The following is an 18,313-nucleotide window of genomic DNA, read 5'->3' on the forward strand; positions in this document are numbered from 1 at the left end:
ATTCTGTAGCAAACTTGGAAAGTTTTAGATTAAAACTACTCAAACAAATGAGTTAACTATTTTGATTTCATGTCTCGCCAGTTAAAAGTGTAAAATTAAAAATCTCCAGGCAACTTTTAAACCTCACCGCCCCAAAGAAAACAAAACAAAAAAAAAAAGCAAAGCAAAACCACAAAAAAACATCCCAGAATTGACAAGCAGCTTAGCAGGGAAATCTTTACTCTTTACTCATAAAGTAGCTGTAATTTCTTTCTCTTATCACATAGTTATCTAAAAGTTATCTTTAGTTGTGTCAACTAGTTTTCTCCTAGTTCCTTGGATTCCCTTTTTTTTTAATCCATGGAACTTGGGCAAAGGAAAAGAATGTGACTTGTAATGCTGAGATTTTATCATAAAATTTAAGAACAAATCTAGGAGATCACTTTAAATGAATCTCTGATTCCAGATTACTGGAAATATCAATGTTCCTTAATTGATCATGGAGGCTGCCAACTTGATAGTATATTTACTACTAATTCTACTGGCCTTTAGAGGTAGACTCGGTACAATTTCTGCTGTTCTGCAGAAAAAAGAAGTTTCTATGCAAAATAATCAAAGTATTTATCCTAGTGGTCAAGAAAATATTATTTTTATTCATTTGGGTTTTTTTACATGGAAATCCATTATAGGAAGCTGAGTCTGCCAGACCAGTTTTATCTTGCTATTATACACATAAGCTGTTCTCTGATGTGATGGTCTTTTAAAAAGTGATGGGTTTGGACACTGGAAAATGAGTGCTAAAGCTTGCTTTTTGATGTCATCCATCATCTCCAATTGAATATAATTTCTTCTTAAAAAAAATTACTGAGGTCTTTCCTGCCACACATTTTCAGACACAAAATTCCTATCTTGCTTCCAAATTCTCTACTTTCCTTCAAGATGAACTGTCAGATGCATTTATACACTATGAATACAGAAATGTGACATAAAAGTCTAGATCAGGAAGTCAGTAATATGGAATTTAAAAATAATTATGCAAAAGAGATGGTGACTGACTTCTACTGGGATTCTGAACACATCTAAGGTAGAACGCATCTCTAAACATCTATGTACCTCCAAAAGTGTTGTTCAAGTCTTATTTTTATTTTAAATGCAAAAATAAATATCAGAGGAATTGCTATCTTGATTTTAGTAATAATTTCTGTACTGGATCAGATAAAATTATTTCTTCCCAAATAGAACAAAAATTGCCACATAATTTCCACCTGCAACAGTGCATGAGAAAACCTAACCATACGATAGGATCCACTTTGCCACATACTATAGGAATTCTTCAGCGGAGGAAGTTTTCCTGTTATATTAGCAATTATGCAGTAATAAATTAATTCTGGACAGAGATTATTACAAAGCACGATTTTTAAGGAAGAAAAAAAGTAGTAATACCCTACAAATATTACCAAATGGTTATATCCTACCAATTTGGTCTTTTGTTGTGAGAAATTACATGAGAACCAGAGAGAAAAATTCATGTCTCTAATTCTGGTCTTGTTTACAGATACATTGTAGATCAACAGTTGACTGGATCTTTTTTTTCAATTTCCTGAAGAATAATATTTTACAGAGTAGAAACTGCAGTTTCTTTTACAGACAAAATCATTTATTATCCAAAAATATCAGTGTTGTTCATGATCAGCTACTCCAAATCCTTCTGCTTCATAAATTGAAATATTAGCATATGTAGTATCATGTAGTTGAAAACATAACAGAGAGGCTGACTGTTCAGATATTATACATCATTATTTTAGAACATCATGTATTGTATTGATTGACACATTGATATCAGGGTATTTGGAAATCTGCACTCGTTTTTTATGCTGTTCTGTTATAGGTTTCTATGGGGACCACTGACAAGCCCAAGTTTATCTCTGATTAATTTCTTTATCTGTTAACTAGAAATAATAATGCTTATATCTAAGCTTGAGAGACTACAACTCTTCAGGGCCAAATTCCTGTTATTTTGTGTATGTACAGTACACTACAAAATATAATGGGGTCACTGCTAGAAAAAAGTCCAGAAAAATCAGCAACTATTATAGTAGCAACAATAAAGGTAACATTAATAGTGCATCTTTAGATGCAATGTGCATTGATCACAGTGGTCTCTAGGTTGAATGAAATCTAGAATACCTTTCTAGAGGTAGCTATGAATTTAGTGGAATCTCACCATTTTTCTTTTTCTTTTTTTTTTTTTTCTTTTTTGTGTTTTACTTAGGGAAATTTAAGTTTTTCTTGTGTGGAGCCACACACAGTGCCTGTCTTTTTCAATGCCACCAGTTACCTTGAGGTTCCTGGTCGTCCAAGCCAAGATGTGTTTTCAGTCAGTTTCCTCTTCCGGACCTGGAACCCAAATGGACTTCTTCTCTTCAGCCACTTTTCAGATGACCTGGGGAATGTTGAGATTGACATAAATGAGGGCAAAGTCAGTGTCCATATCAACGTCTCCCAAGTGAAGAAGAACCGGATAGACATCTCATCAGGTAAATGCGTTTTGTGGTTTTTTTTTTTTTTTAATTTGGTATCATTTTGGTTTGTATTGATTAAAATCATTATGTATCTAAAGATTGGAACAATTTTTTTACAAAATTTAAGATTTATATTGCAACTATTTTAAATTCTTTACTCTTTCATTGACTAAGAGGTACAAGAACAGTAGAAATAGTTGTTGGATAAAAAAAAAATATATGAATGATCCTATTCTGTCAAGAAATCACTCTTTATCTATAAGGCAGCATTTTTTCTTTTTTCTTCCTTCCTTCTGTGTTGCAGTTTTCTCTGTGAAAATATTTGTTGTCAAAATGGGTGTGTACTCCCTTTCTAGGTGTAGTCAAATAATTAGACTGCTCCTAATATTTTCCAGTAACTAAGGAATCTCATAAAAAAAAGAAATCCATTCATAACATAATTATTTGTATGGATTTTTTAGATCTGCTTAGCTATCCTGCAAAAACAGATTTATTTCAATGTTTCATTGTTATTTTGTTGCAACAGGCATTTCGTGCCTGTGAAATTAATTTTGTGTATGTGAACATAGAAGAGGAAAATATGACATCTGCCAGGTAAGACTGCAGAAAGAATGCTGTTGTTGTACAGTAAATATCACAGCAAACTACTTTTTCCCTTCTTCTGCAGGGAATTAACAGATGTCATGATAAAAACCTACTGGGTTTTCTAGAAGTCAAAATGGTCTCCCTTTGGCACAAACATTTCTGAGTGTTGTGGTCCTATTGGTAAAAGGTGCACAGTTTTTCATTGGCTATTTTCAACCGCTGACAAAGGGGATTTTTGCATAGTCAGTTGTGCAGCCTGCTGCATGTGTAGGGTATGAATAATTCTATAGGGAATTAATAGAATTTACTGGGAGGAATGCAGCCTGGCTGTCACAAAACATTAGACCGACTAAAACCGCAGCCTTAATGCAAATCTGTTTTGGGTTTCATATCTGCTGTATTTATTCCTGTCATCTGTAATAGCATATTTTTCCAGAAGCAAGTTAAAGTCTCTTAGTATTTCCTGTACATGTTTCTCATAATTTGCAAACTTGCTTACATTAGCAGCTTTAATGTCAGTTTTCGAGTTGACATGGGGACATCAGTACTTCATTCTGGGTCACAGTGTAATTCTGGTTATAGACGTAGTGGTTGTACTGACCAGTACTCACGTGAGAGAGCTATAAGTGGATGTGCAGGTGGCAGAACCTTGTTCCTCCACAGCTCTGCAGTTAAGGTGCTTATATGGAACAGAGTTCTGGTTTGTCTGGTTTAATTGTCACGATTTCCCTTGAATACCCTAAAGTTTTATGCACTGACTCAGGGTGCTCTAACTTAGCAGATACAGACTCCAGATAAACAAGAGAGTCTAGAGTCCCAATATTTCAAATTTAGTTAATTCCCACTTTTCTCTCTGGTAGCTAGGCACTGCTAATTTCCTTACCTAACTACTGTTATATGAAGTGCTTCTTGATGACTAGAAGGGATCAGAGAGTAGGAGGAAAAGGTTTTCTTGTTGACTTGACAGAACTTTCATACCTACCTAATTCATGTGTGTATTTTGTTTAAGGAGGGAAAGGCAGCTACAACTTTATATAGTTTAATGACACTTTGCAAAAGTAAAAATGAAATAATTATGCATAGAAGTACAGTGAATGAACAGGTACAATACTCTAAAATGATCAAATAAAAAGCAGGGATGCAAAACATTTTTCTGTGTAAATACAGTGATCATGAGAGGTTACATAGCATGCTGTGGGAAAACATTTCGATAATAGTAGGTAATTCATTGGAATCATAAAGTAGACACTGCTTTGCTTTTAAAATCAGAGAAATGGAGAGCTGCCATCAGGCAGTCTGTTCTTAGCAGTTTTCTTTGTCTCCCTTCCCTACTGTCTGTTGAGTTTTTGTCAGAGATCATTTTTCCATGGTGTTAGCAGATCCCAGCTAGAGTCTCATGTCATGTTATCCTTTGGTCTTCAAAAAGGCACTTAATTGTTCCTTAATTTATTTAACTGCATGTCCTACCTGCTGGAGATTTCACTGTGTTCAATTTTCATTAAATTCTCTGTCTCTTGATCAATTTTATTCATCTTTATTGGCAGGATAAGTCACCCCACTGCTTTATTCTTGGAAGATGTAAAAGAAAAATAATGTTGGTATAATTATTAAAATGGTCTTCTGTGTCTGAAGCTTCTTCTCTCATTGTTTGGGGTTGAAACTTATCTTTAGTATGAGACATTCCTACTGTCTGTCATGCTTTAGTTACCTCTCTCGTTCTGTTGTTACTGGTTTTTTAAAGAAACCAGAGTTTATATTTGCATCATAAGTTTCTAGAAAATTTTCTATAGATCACTTCTGGTTTTGGAAAAATACTTCTTTGGTTAGGTTAGATACTGTTTACCTTGCTGCTCCTTTCATGCCTTCAGTCACTTTCAAGCCATAACCTCAACTCTACATGTCTGATAATTAAATCTATTCATATTATGAACATTTCATATTTATTTTACATGGGCTGAAAACAACTGGGGATGTATGTATATATTGTTACAGCTAAAAAGCAAGTGACTTTTGTGTTGACCTGGCAAACCAGAATTTCAGGTTTTAATTGACCTGTCTGTAAGTTTTTTAAGCGATGGAATGATTAGTCCATGACCTGTCCTGGGCTTCAGAGAGGTAAATGCTAGAGGCAATAAAGAGCTGGTAAAAAACAGTAATAAATGTTTTACTGTGTTAGTAAAGTGTACTCTGATACCCATAACAAAATGCTGAGTGTAACAGTGTCTTTTACATTAATATGCACATGAGCTTTCAGTTTCTATTACATGTGAGAAGGACAAAGATGATTAGCCTTTGTAGTTAGACTTACTGCCTGATTTTCTTCCTGAGCAAATTATTTTCTTTTATTCATCATCTTGCAAATTGTACTTTCAAAACAGGTTTCTAAACAGTAAAAAATGCATGCCTTGCCCAGCATTCTGTTAAGCATCCAGTAAGCACTGCTTAGCTGTGAACAGACTGGCAAAACTCTTGTGCAAAGTCAATAACTTTGATTTTGCTTTTTTCTTACATTAATCTCATTAAAATGCTACCACCATTTGATTGATGAGAGTTAGATTAATAAACTTGCTGTTAGTAAGAGGAAAATCAGGCCCACTGAGAGCTGAAATAAAGATTTAATTAGAAGAAATAAGCTACTGACTGTGCAGAATTACACAGGTGAAATACTAAAGCTTGTGTATAAATCAAGAGTTAAACATCCTATTGACTTTTTCTCTGCAAAGTAAACTTTGATTAATATCTTTACAATTGTGTATGCCCCAGCATGGGGATTAATAATAGGAAAGAATCTCAGAAAACAGTCAAGAGATTTATCTTTACTGCTCTGTATAGCTTTGAACTAAATTCTTGGTTTTGTCATTATGAGATTCAGGCAAACTTTCTAGAAATTGACACAAGGGATTGATGGAAGTAATGTTAGGCTGACAAGATGGAAAAAAGGTGTGATCTTGTTTTTGGAACATTTTGAAAGCAGATTTCCATTGTAGTTTTGCATATTAAAGGATTCTGATATTCTGCTGCAGTTTAAAAGTAATTCAGTTTGAATACATACTAAGAGCCAACTCAGTATTTGTAATCTTGCAATTAGAATAAGTTGTTGATGAAGTTGTTTTTATTTATAAGCTTCAACAAGCTAACGTCTTCTTTCTTGAGTACAGAGAAATAAGCAACTGGAAAATGTCATACTCCCAAGTGTCTCTTGGCTATAAAAACTTTTAATGGAACTTTCTCAAAGCCGTATGCAAATGCAGTTCAGTGCAGGGTTAAGCCACAGCCTGTGTCCCAGTTACCTCCTTTTCTTCCACTTAGTTTTATCTACCTGCTTTAGCAACTTAACCCAAATTCCTTCCTAATGAAGCCAAAGTTTTCTGAAGCTTTCAACATGGGAAAAAATGAGTAACATTAAAAAACACAGAGAGTATTACTTTGCTCAAAGAAACAATAGTAACTTTCAAAACAACACTCCAGAGGCATCGTCTAATGGCTTTACAATGCGTTTTTAAAGCAAACCTCAAATCCCTGTTTCAATATAGAATAGAATGTTCTCTGCCTCTTGAGAAAAGGCTGGGTTTTCATGATGGCAGATTCTAAAATAATCTCTTGATTTATCCTGTGTTTATTTTCTCACCCATCTTTTCATAGGCAGTTTTGACCTTTCATATGTAAGCATTGTCTGCTCCAATTAAATATTAGATGGTCTATGAAGATCCCTTGGACTTTACCCTACAGTACAGATGATAAGTCATTGCAAAAAGGACATAATCTCCTTCAGCCTATAAGAAACAGAGAAATTTTCAGTATCCAAAATTTCCTGCCTTTCACTTGAATTCATCTGCTTGAAGCTTCTTTTTTCCTCCTCCAACTCTATTAGTTAACATATTATATTAGCTGCTGCTCAAGACTTCTGTTCTTCCTGTCAAGCATAAACTTATTAAAACTTAGAATATTAATATCTTTTTGTCATATTTATCTGTATTAAATAAATCAGCCTCTCCCTGTGGAATCCCTGGGAAGCTTTCCACCTTTCTGTCTTTCTGCTAGGTCTCAAGTCATCTGAATTGCGGTTCATTTATATTTTAGACCTTGGGTTAAGATAGCATCCTTCAGGTAATAAAATGTCTCTCTCTGACAGATCTAAAGTGGTACTCTTCCAGTGACAACTCCCTGGGGCACTTTATGTGGGAATCAAGAAGTATTTTTGCCTTGGTGGTTAAATGAAGGCTTAAATAGGGAATGTGTATACACAGAGCACAAGTGCACTTCTGGTGGGAAGATAAAATTTCCCACTAGGTCTTTCTCACATTACTGGTAGTAGATTATACACTGAATGTTATTAAGTGGAGGCAGATACCCCTGAGGAACTTGTCAGCATGATCAAGATGAGAGACAGAAATTCTGTCCATGAAAGACAGAATGATGACTTAGCATCAGACAAGTCTGAATATTAGAAACTTAGTTAGCCAGGCTTGTCCCTCTGTTTCTCTCTGTATATTTTTGGCTATTGACCTCAAGCAGTGGATGCTGCTACATGAATAGGCATTTGTGAGTCTGAATTTCACAGAACTGAGACACAGAAATACTTGTAGTAGCTATAGTTATTTTTACAACGCATTTTCCCTGTAGACTGGTTTAGCATCTCCATACAGTAGACCCAAACCAATCAGATCAAGAAATGGAGTTCCTGATTGCAGGCTTGGTTTGTCTAGGAAAACTGATGAGTTTAGTTCAAGAGTTTGTGAATTCTGCTTCATCAGTCACTGATTTTTGCTGGAGAGTTGCCTAAAAAGCACAAAGTATGCATTCTAAAGCATAGATGGTACCTTTTTCAGATATTTCCCTGAGAACAATGGAACTCTCTATTGGTTGCGCTGACATTTTGCAAGGAGGGAAGAACCCAAGAATCAATAAAACAGGGTGTTGTCCTTGATCAGCTTTCTCAATTTATACAGGAGCCTCAAGTCCAGTTTACTTGCTTTGGTCTCGTTTCCTCTGGGCTGTTGAACAGTTAGATGAGACCCTGCTGATCACTATTTTAGCATGAAAGATGAGATAAGGCTTTTTGCAACTATTATTTGAACACTCACTGTGTTGCACTGAATTTCTTTCAGGACAAAACCCCTGAAATAGTGGTTAAACGATAATCCTAACTTGCTGCTAGAAGGAGCATAATTTTTGTGAGTAGATCTGAACAGAACTAGCTGGAAACATACCCTTCTAATTCTTTTTTGCTTCAGTAAGTTTGACAGGAAGTGAACTCAATTTTTGTTGCTTTCCATGTTGCCTTTTCTTACTGCACCTACATCAGCTATTGATAATCTGGTTCTAGTCAAGTCTATTAAAATTTTGGTTTTGACTTTGATGAATGGAAGAAAAGGCCCTTGGCCCTGAATGCTACAGAGGTGTCCAGTATTTTGCAGTTACCTTAAGAACATAGATTTTTACTTTGGTGTATTCTCTGTTTGCATATTTTTGTTGAATGCAAAAGAGCATGAAAAGACTTGTCTCTAAAGATTGGTTTATCAAGCCAAGGATGCTTATTTAAAACCAGCATTACCTCTTGGATCAGAAAGATTGGGTTGTTGGAACAGACATTATAAAATATACTTAAGTTTACATTTTAAACTCTTCCAGTATTTACTTATATTACTGATTGAAGTGAATATGTGGGAGTTTGCGATTTTTTTCCATTATTACTTTCCTGTTTGATTAGAATAATGAAATAAGCAAGAGGATACAATAGAGAGTGGAGCTATAGTTATATTTGTTGTGTTTATGCACAACCCACAACAGTATTTCCAGGACACCACAACGTATTCATATAATATAAAGGGAAATTAAAGGAATGTTTTCTAATATCAGACTGCATATCCTAAATATTGTATTCTTTCCCCCAATATGCTAGTTTGCCATCTCTGCCTCTTCTTCCATACAGGTGATTCTTGGAGAAAGCCCATTTCCAGGTTTCCCATGCCTATGTTGTGTGGGGGGATAGAATGTAAGAAAATAAAGAGAGTGCAGAAGGTAATCTTACCCCTGAGGAGTTGCAGCTGAACTGATTATCAAAGATTAGGAATAGGCCTGCCCTTAACAGGCCACAGCTGTGTCTAATAAGGATAAATGATATAAAAGAACGGGTTAGTTGGGTGAGGAGAGAGCTGAAGTTTGTTGGTTGTGCTGTGAGGAACTGTCCATAAGACATCACCAAGAGGATATGGAACTTTTGCAATAAGATGACAACAATGTTGACCAAGGTTTGTCGTAGATGGCAGCATAATGGTAACCACACAATATGGTTAGCCAGGTCTTTCAGCAATGACACAAATATATTCCAGCCCAATTTAAACTTCCTAATTGTAGAAAAACATGGATTGCTCTTAATAACAGGGTGTAGGGATTCGTTTAAACTTTTCTGTAGGTGTTAGTATTACTGGACAAATATGATTGGACTCTGTGCTGTCTTAGCTCTTTAGTTTACCTTGTAGCAGATTTAATTTCTCCTGCAAATGAGTGAGAAAAAGTATGGAATCTATTTGAAGTGTGTTTTTCACTTTGCCTCTATTTGAGAGAGAAGTAGTTGACTAAGCATATCTCGTGATAACCCAGCATATGATTAACCATTTCTAATAACTCAAAGATTTACTGCTGCTGCCTATTTGGTTTGGTAGTTATGGTGTTCTGTAAATGGCTGTAAGTGGAGTAGCAGAAGGTAAAAGAAATGCAGTCACTTTTTAATCAATAGTAGAAGTTACAGTCACTGTACATATGCATATGTACCATTGTGCATACAGCCATGTGTCAGAGTTGACTCAGCTAATTTGCCAATTACAATGAGCAGGAAGTTCACAGACCATTATTTGGTAAAAAAGTAAAACCATTTGGATGGATTCAGGAGACCTAGGGTGCTCCTTGTTTCATCTCAAGGTCCTGTTGCTATGACTGTCCCTTTTGGACACAGGCTGCATCATTTCTAGGATATCATCTTCCTACAGGATCAATAGTTTCTCTGCAATGAACACTGAGATCCAGGAATAGTTCAGTAGTTAGACTGTTCTGGAGTCCATTACAACAGACAGTATGGAGAAAACCGTTCTTACTCTGCCAGCCTGGCTTGCCCTCCTGCACATCTCTGCAAGAGTTCATCCTCTTACAGATTCTTATGCCCCTTTCTTCCACCTCTACTGCCCCTCCTCCTTCTGCACGCACCACAAATTCCAGATGTAATTGCTTAAAAAGTGCAAACAATCACAGGCTATGAGGTAACCTTGTTATTATTCACCACTTTATGAAGAGATGCCCATTTTTAGAGTCATAATATTCCCAAGGTGTCTACGACCCAAAGAAGGACATGCAGGGCCTGGGGGAGAGCCAAGCTTTTGTGACAAGGCTGCTGTAGCTGTGCCCATGTAATGCTAATGACGTGACATGCAGGAGCTGTCAGTGTTGCACGGGGCTTACACAGCGTGGGCATCTGGATCAACAGGGTGAAGCCCCAGGGTGAGGATACTGGTCCAGAGACACCTCCACATGGTGTATCGTGAGGTCAGAGATGGATCATCCCTTGGGCCTGGCTACAAAGGTGGTAGAGACACATCCTGCCTCGTTTCAGAAGCAAGAAACTACAGCAGAGAGGGTGAAGAATAGGAGGTGGCATACAGATGTGGAAACAAAGGGAAAGTTCTCAGATTTGGAAAAATGGTCTGCCATCATCACCTCACTTACTCAAAGTCTGTTGTTTTAGAAAAATCTTTGGTGGGCATAAAACCTTGCTGATGGAGAAAAGCAATTGTTATGATTAAAAAAAAAAGAAAGAGGAGAAGGAAAAATATTGGAGACTCAGTCTCCAGTTAGAATATGGGATATTCAGTTTCTGTAAACTTACAAAAATATTTACAGACAGATTGGGAGATCAAAGGTCTAGAACATATACTATCTAACGGTGTTTCAAAAAAATGGTACAGAATCTTCAAGCAGTGTGTACAACACTGTGGTGTGAAGTTATCAACTATGTAAATTAAACCAGCCAGTGCCCTTTTCACCTTTTCATCTTATCCAAATGCAAGGGAAAGAAAGGAGAATTTTCTTTACTTTTAAAGTCAGCATTTGCAGCAATTGCATTTTGAGTAAAACCAGGAATAATAGTCTTTCTAGAGCTAATGTCCTTGCAAGTAATTTGAGTTTCTTTGAAATTTTTAATTTTTAATCTTATTTATCGCTAATCCTCAACTAGGCATTCCATAACATCTCTAGCCTATTACTTACAAGAAAATAATTAAAATTCATTGTAATATTAAACACAATTCTTTTTCAGGGGGAAACATGACCTAATTACAGGCACAGAACTTTAATTTATGTGCTGGGAACTGACACTCAATATCTTCTTTTTCATTGCTATTCAGGAACCTGGAAAATAGATTATTATCTGTGACAGGTTTCTGGCAGTCCCTCTTGGTTTGACAGTGTTATTTTAGAGAGAAGAGAAAGTCACTTTTGTATATAATGAAAGGAAAAGTTGTCAAGCATTCATACATATTTTATGCTGCATAAAACTTAAGTGCTAGAGGAAAGATTCGGTTTTCAGTCATGCTATTGTAAATTCATGTTGCTTCTGCTGACCTCCAGGCTTGCTTCAATGACACAGGATGGCATCTAGCCCAAACGATTAACTCCACTTTTTACAGAAGCAATGCAGCTCTTGTAAGTCAGCTGGGCCCTTATTGGGGTTTTTGGTTAGCACAGTCATGCATAACTGTGATGTGTATTTTGGCATTTTGGAATTTTCTACTGACATTGACAGAACTAAAAGCAATTTCTATCAAAGTACTTTCTAGAAATGGCATCAGGCATAGTCTGTATTGTCTATTTTTTGATGGAAGTGGTAAAAAATTGACTTGGGGAGAAAAACATTTTCTGGTTGTATGTTGCTAGCTCTGCCTTTAGTCTGTTCTTGTAAAAGATGGTGAGTCCCTTCAGGCATTTTCACACGTTGTTTGTTTTCATTTCCCAGTGTTGCTGAAGCAGCATCACATGAGCACTGAGGTGAAACACCAACCAAAGTAGTTTGGTTTCTGTAAGCTGAATGGAAGATGATATTGCCTTTAAAAAGCTTACTCATTAAGTTTATATATTTGCTAGGGAGAAAAAGAATCTCAATTCTCTTACTGTGAGGCAGCTACTGTAAAATACATAGTCTATTTTAGCAGTAACCAGTGTCTAAACAGACACTGTTTCACTGAGGAGAAAAGCAAAGTTCTACCAGTGTATTTCCTTACAAAAGAAAAACATGTTTAGAGTCATGACTTCACCTCTGTTTTTTCCAAGAAATGTATGAATGTACAATGAATTTGAGGGATTCATTATTTTAAAATACAAGAACAACTTAGCTTTCTTTTTGTAGATTCAAAGTAGTGGAACATGAGATTGCATGCCCTCAAGTATAAGGTTTTCATGGGTTGACCTTTTGGAGCTTTTTTTAACAGCTCATTTTCATAATTAGCACATACATTAAAACAAACTGCTGGGTGGAATTAATTTTTCCAGAGCACTAGCAGGAGAAAATAACATTCTTAACATTCTGGTGTTGGTACTTAGATAATTACCTGTGAAAACAGTAATAGCTCTTGCCATTTCTCTTGGTTCTGGAATTTGCAACACAGGGCTGATATACTTGACTGTGCTGCATCTGGGAAAGAATAATGTGGTACAGAGAAATCTTTGGGAGGCTTAGGCTTGTTTCAATAGCATTGGAAACAAGTGATAGTTCATCAAATTTGCTGTGTCATAAAGATTTGTTGTATGCTAAACAAGAATATCTGGTCCAAGGCAAATTACCTTCATGTTTTAAAGCGTCTTCCAAAGGGACGGAACTGAGCACAACACAGCTCTGCCTTCTTTCCCTTCCTAGGTGCCTGTGAAAGCATATGCATATATATATATTTACACACACACACACATTTCTGCACAGAGAGAGAAATATGATGTTTTATTAGCAGCCCCTTGTCAAAACAAGCAAACAAAAAAACCCCAAAGAAATTACTAGAGCATTTATTTAATTTTTCTTTGGCCGAATGACTCTGAGTTACATTTCTATTGAACAAACTTGGAGCACTAAGAATGAACTTACTTCTTCTACCATTTTCTTTTTCTTTCTAGCTTTGAGCAGTACAGTATGAAGTGTTCTTTTCTGATTTTGTTTGCAGGGAAATGCTGTTATGAATGTGATGTTTGTTTCAGCTTTCTTTTAATATAATATTTCCTGCAGCAGGCTGCTATCTTTGGGACACTTTTTTTTTTAGCTTCATAATTGTGGCATTTTAGAGTTCCATTTCTTACTGCAAGAAAGGATTATAACAACATTATGTTAATACTATTAGCTCATTTTGCTACTCATAATAAATAATTATGTTACTAGAACCATTATAGTCCAGCCTGTTCCATGCACCATTCAGCTGAATTAGCATTTGAGTGTTACTTCTTCCCCATGTCAGGAATCTCTAATCAGTGTTATAGGTTATTAGTATCCACAAGGCTATTTTATAGTCAGAACAAGGTTTTTTGCTTTTAAACAATGACAAAAAAACCCATACTGAAGCAGTAAATATCTGAAATATGATCCTCCAACAAGAAAAATCTACTTATATCATCCTAAGCAGACACTGCTGTCACCTGTTGCTCCAGGTGCTCTGCAGCTGGATACAACATAAGTTCTTTTTTGGCAGAAAGACTGAATGTCCATTACATTTTTGAAGGTTTCATCAGGCATTTTCAGTATTAGGTCTCCCTGCGATTCCTACCATCATGAACCAGAGACAATGCAACCAGGATTTTTTTTAGGTGGTGAGCCATTGAACAGTCATATGCTGGGGGGAATGTAGCAGGTCTCTGGAAAAATTTGGGCTTTCCCAAGCAGGATTTTTCCCCAAGATTTTCATGCCTTACTTTGTGCTACTGGTATTCCATCATTATTTCTAAGAGTGAGCAGAAAAGGGTTGTACCAAGGAAAGAGATCTTAGATGTATCATATAACTGTACACTGAGGCAGATAAAGGTTGAGAGAAGACTTAAGTCAATGCTAGATAAAGATTTTTGGCAAACATGCTTATATATATATATATAAATATTATATTTTTTTTGTATCTTATATTGGTAGCTCTTCACGAAGTTAGAAAGAAATGTGCCACTACTTCCTGCTTTTACTGATTCTTTATGGAATCTTTTGTTCTTCTTTGGTTTGTTAACACAGATATACTACTTATTCCTCAGTTACTACAGCTTCCTTAGAAGTTTCCTAGCATATGGTGTTAAATTCGCGTTGAAAAATATGCAGAGGAAATAAGCTTTGCTAATTTACAGGCATTTGCCGTGTACAGACAAGTGAAGAATATAGCTTAGCTATTTTTACCTTTTAAAGTGTTTTTTATGGGAATAGTCTGAGGTCCAATATGATGTCCTCAGAACAATTTCAGCATCAACACTGAATATAAATATACAAGTGGGAAAAAGAATACAGTTCTAAGTAAAGGCTCAATAGTAGTGGATTTTTTCCCTTTTTTTTCTTTTCAAAAACTGTTATATTAAACATGTAGCTCTGTAGTTTTTTCCTTAAATTCAAATTCTGCAGAACTTTTTTAAACCACAAGGATATATCCTCATCAAATTCTAATGAAAGACAATTTTAAAAAGCTTGAAAGAATTCAGTAATATTTTGGAAATCTCTTTTAAATTATAAACAGAATAACATTCAGTAGTGATATTGCTTTTATATTAATAGTACATTTAATAGCTCTTTCTTGTATCATATTTTACATGCACAACAGGAATTTTTCCTTTCATTTTAATTATCTATGGAAAAGACATTTGTATGTTCAGTTATGTCACCCAAGTATTGCTAAGTAGAATTATTTTTTAATTCTATTAATAGTTTCTGTGAAATTAATGTTCATTTATTAAAAAAAATTGATATGCACTGTCATAAAAATGATGAGCAAATTGTAGTAGGTGTAAAATTAAAGAACATACCCTTGCATTACCCATAATTTAAAAGAAATTGTATTCTTAAATAACATCCTAATTTTCTGGGTATCATTGACATCACTATAACAGAGGTGAGTAGAAAGAGAGCATCATATTCAATAGCTCAAGTTTAGTTTGGATGAAAACTTGCAACTCAGATTTGTTGTTGCCATTTGTTAAGGTTAACCAGGAATTTAAATATTCATAATTATAAGCAAACATGAAAATTTATTGACTTGAAATTCTGATTACACTGATACCTGAGCTAGCAATGGGGTATGAAACATTGCAGTAGATCAGTTTTCTGACCATTGTATGTAATGGTTCATGCACTTAGCATACAGAAGCCCAAAATAACATCTTGTCTCCACTCAGAAGCAGTAGTCTCATAGGAAAAGTGGTATTATGTTATTTTCAGTTGTTGAGATCTTTGATAGCTGCCATGTATCCTCAGTTCACACTGGAAACAGTAGAAATTTGTGCATTGTAGTTAAGAGCCCAGAAAGGCTCTGATGCTGACACCTCCAGTCCTGAAGTCAAAATCAGTCAAAATCTCAGGCCAAATAAAATCCAATGAGAATTTGAATCTGACTGCTTCTGGGAAAGGCTCTGCCATTCACCTTTTTTTGAAAACCCAGTTATTTGAAAGTTACTCTTCAGATTATCTAAGCACAGCAGCAAAAGGTCCAGAAATGTGCAAGGTCCTTTCCTCTGAGTATTCGCAGCAGCTCACACCATGTCAATGATGCCTGTCTGGTGCTTGTCAGCACTGTCAGCACTCACTGCCTGCCTCTGGAAGTTCTATTTTCAGTTCATTCCATATTCATTTAATGTAAAAGGCAGGTGAGGAGGAGTGACAACAGGGATCAGAAAGCCCTTCTCCAGAACCTTACTTGTTATCATTTGATCCTCTGAGATTTAGCCTGTCAACTTAAAAACTTTATTTCGCAGTATTTGAAGTTTTTGCATTACAAAGAGCTGGTTGGGGGTATAAAATTGGACTAATATCTGCAGTGCCATTCTCTTTAGAATCTGATTATTTTTATTATGGAAGTTAATTTTTAACTCTAAGTACTGCTACCTTAAGAAGGAATATAGTATATATATTTTTTCTGCATGTAAATTAGTAATATTCAGTAGAAAAAGAGGAAAAAAGGTACGCGCTCTGACTGGTGGAGTCTTATGAAGCCAAGCAGCAAAAATAGAGGCTGTTATGCTGTTATTCATTTCAGATTAAAAAGGAGTCCAAAGTATTTTGTCTTTTTATTTAGAGTGTTACAGATTCATTAAACTAATCCTTTTTATCCTTTTTTTTTTGTGCCATGAATTCTTCAACGAGGACATTTTTGCAAAGGTTGTCACTGCCCAGGGTAAATGACTAGTAGATGAAATCTAGCAGAGTTCTATCACCTATACTCTTGAGAGACTGTCTGAAAGGTTACAAGGAAATGCCACATGTCACTCATTCTCATGTGTCAGGACTCTCACCTGTCCCACTCCAAAAAGGAGGGGCAGCAGTATTTTAGGACTTGTAGGAAAAGATCTCATTGGCACTAAACTGTCAAGCCTGCAAGGGCCACTGAGGATATTATAAAAATTTACTGGAATAAATTTCTTGATTTTTATAGATATAAATGCTATGTTAGAAGAAAATTACTCTTTTTCCTCATTCCCAATCTGTTCAAGCCCTCCAAGTGTTACATCTCCATAAGGGCACCCAGGCATGTACATGGACACAGTCCTTACCATGTGCACCACACTGACTTTAAAATCAATATCAAAATAAGCAGGATCCCTTGATACCTTTCCTTGCCGTTCAAGCTCCTGAAACACAAGGTATGGAAGAGTTGTAGCTCTGCAAAAGGTTTATAAGAATCTGTTCAGTCTTTACCTCTTTTCCTTTCTCCTCTTGTTTGAGGCAAGGAAAAAGATTACAGCTCAGAGATCTGGCAATTTTATTCCTTATGGTTCAATGAATGGATGACTTCAAATTCACTTGTACCAATGAAATTACCATGGGAATAATGCATGATACACCATCCTACTTAGAAATGGGACATGGTTCTGGGTAAGTGTTTAGCTCATCCTCATGTATTTCAGCATTGGTAAAACGTTTTGTGCTGTCGAAGGACATTAAAAAGATGTGCTGAGTTAGTTGGTTTTGATTTTTTTTTTTAATTAGGAATGCCCTTAATCAAATTTTAATGTTGTAAAAGCAAACATTAAGAAGTTGTTTTCTCATTGAAAATATGCTGAGTTACATTTCTTGTCCCATGCCACCATAATCAGTCTTTAGAATTATTTTTGAGATAGCAACTATGATGGAAAAAGCCACATACCATATGCATAATGCAGCCAAATCTGATGGGTTTTCTATATATATATATCTCCTCAAGCACACAGAATAATTTTAGGATTTTACTAGATTTTGTCCCTTAGAATCAAATATTTAGTATAAATAAATTAATTAAACAGAGAGGTTCATCGTTATTACTTATCATTATGAGAAACATATTGCACTTTGAAAAATAATCCTAAGAGAATAATTAATTTGCTTTTCACAAACTGATCATTGTTATATATGATTGTGTTGTAATTAACTAATATATCAAAAAGCACTAGCATAATGAAATGCTTCTTATTTTCACATACAAACTCTTGCAATGTACAAACACACAGACAGATGGGAAATACATCAATTGAAAACCTGTCCTATGAATGTGAATATCTGAAGAAACCTTTTGGATTTTAGAGGCCTTTAACAAAATATTTATGGTTTAGCATCTTTTTCTGCATTTCTACGTCATCCATCATCTAAAGCCTGACATAGTGTCATTCTTCTGAGTCAGTTTTTGGCAACAAATCAGGAAAACCCAAGTGATTACTCAAGCAAAGCATATGTAGAAGGTGGGGGAATATGAAAGGAGCCAAACCAAAGTCTAATAAATTGTGTTTAAAATTTCAGCTCTCTCCTAGTTAGGTTGTGAAGGTATCAGATGAGTTTATCCACAAGCTGGCAACCCTTCAGGCTCAATATTCCAGCTGCCTGTGTGGTAGGGAAACTATCTAGATTCTCAGAATTTTTATGAAGCTGACAGGGAGGAAAAATCACAGAATATTTCTGAGCAAAGCTCATGAATGTGAAGACATTAAGAGAATACATTCTCCAATGACAAAATTCTGTGCCTGAGCAAACTAAGTATCCTATGAAACAATAT

General features: G+C 35.6%; 1 protein-coding gene across 1 annotated transcript in view; it reads left to right on the forward strand.

Moving 5' to 3' along the window:
• The window catches only part of CNTNAP2 (contactin associated protein like 2), a 1,021,786-nt gene that overhangs the window by 490,953 nt on the left and 512,520 nt on the right, over window positions 1–18,313 (forward strand). Inside the window, exon 8 of the mRNA XM_005424150.2 lies at window positions 2,252–2,516. Coding sequence (XP_005424207.1) covers window positions 2,252–2,516 — 265 coding nt within the window. The remainder of the gene's footprint in view (window positions 1–2,251; window positions 2,517–18,313) is intronic.

This window comes from Geospiza fortis, unplaced genomic scaffold (genome assembly GCF_000277835.1).
Source record: "Geospiza fortis unplaced genomic scaffold, GeoFor_1.0 scaffold120, whole genome shotgun sequence".
NCBI classification, from domain to species: domain Eukaryota; kingdom Metazoa; phylum Chordata; class Aves; order Passeriformes; family Thraupidae; genus Geospiza; species Geospiza fortis.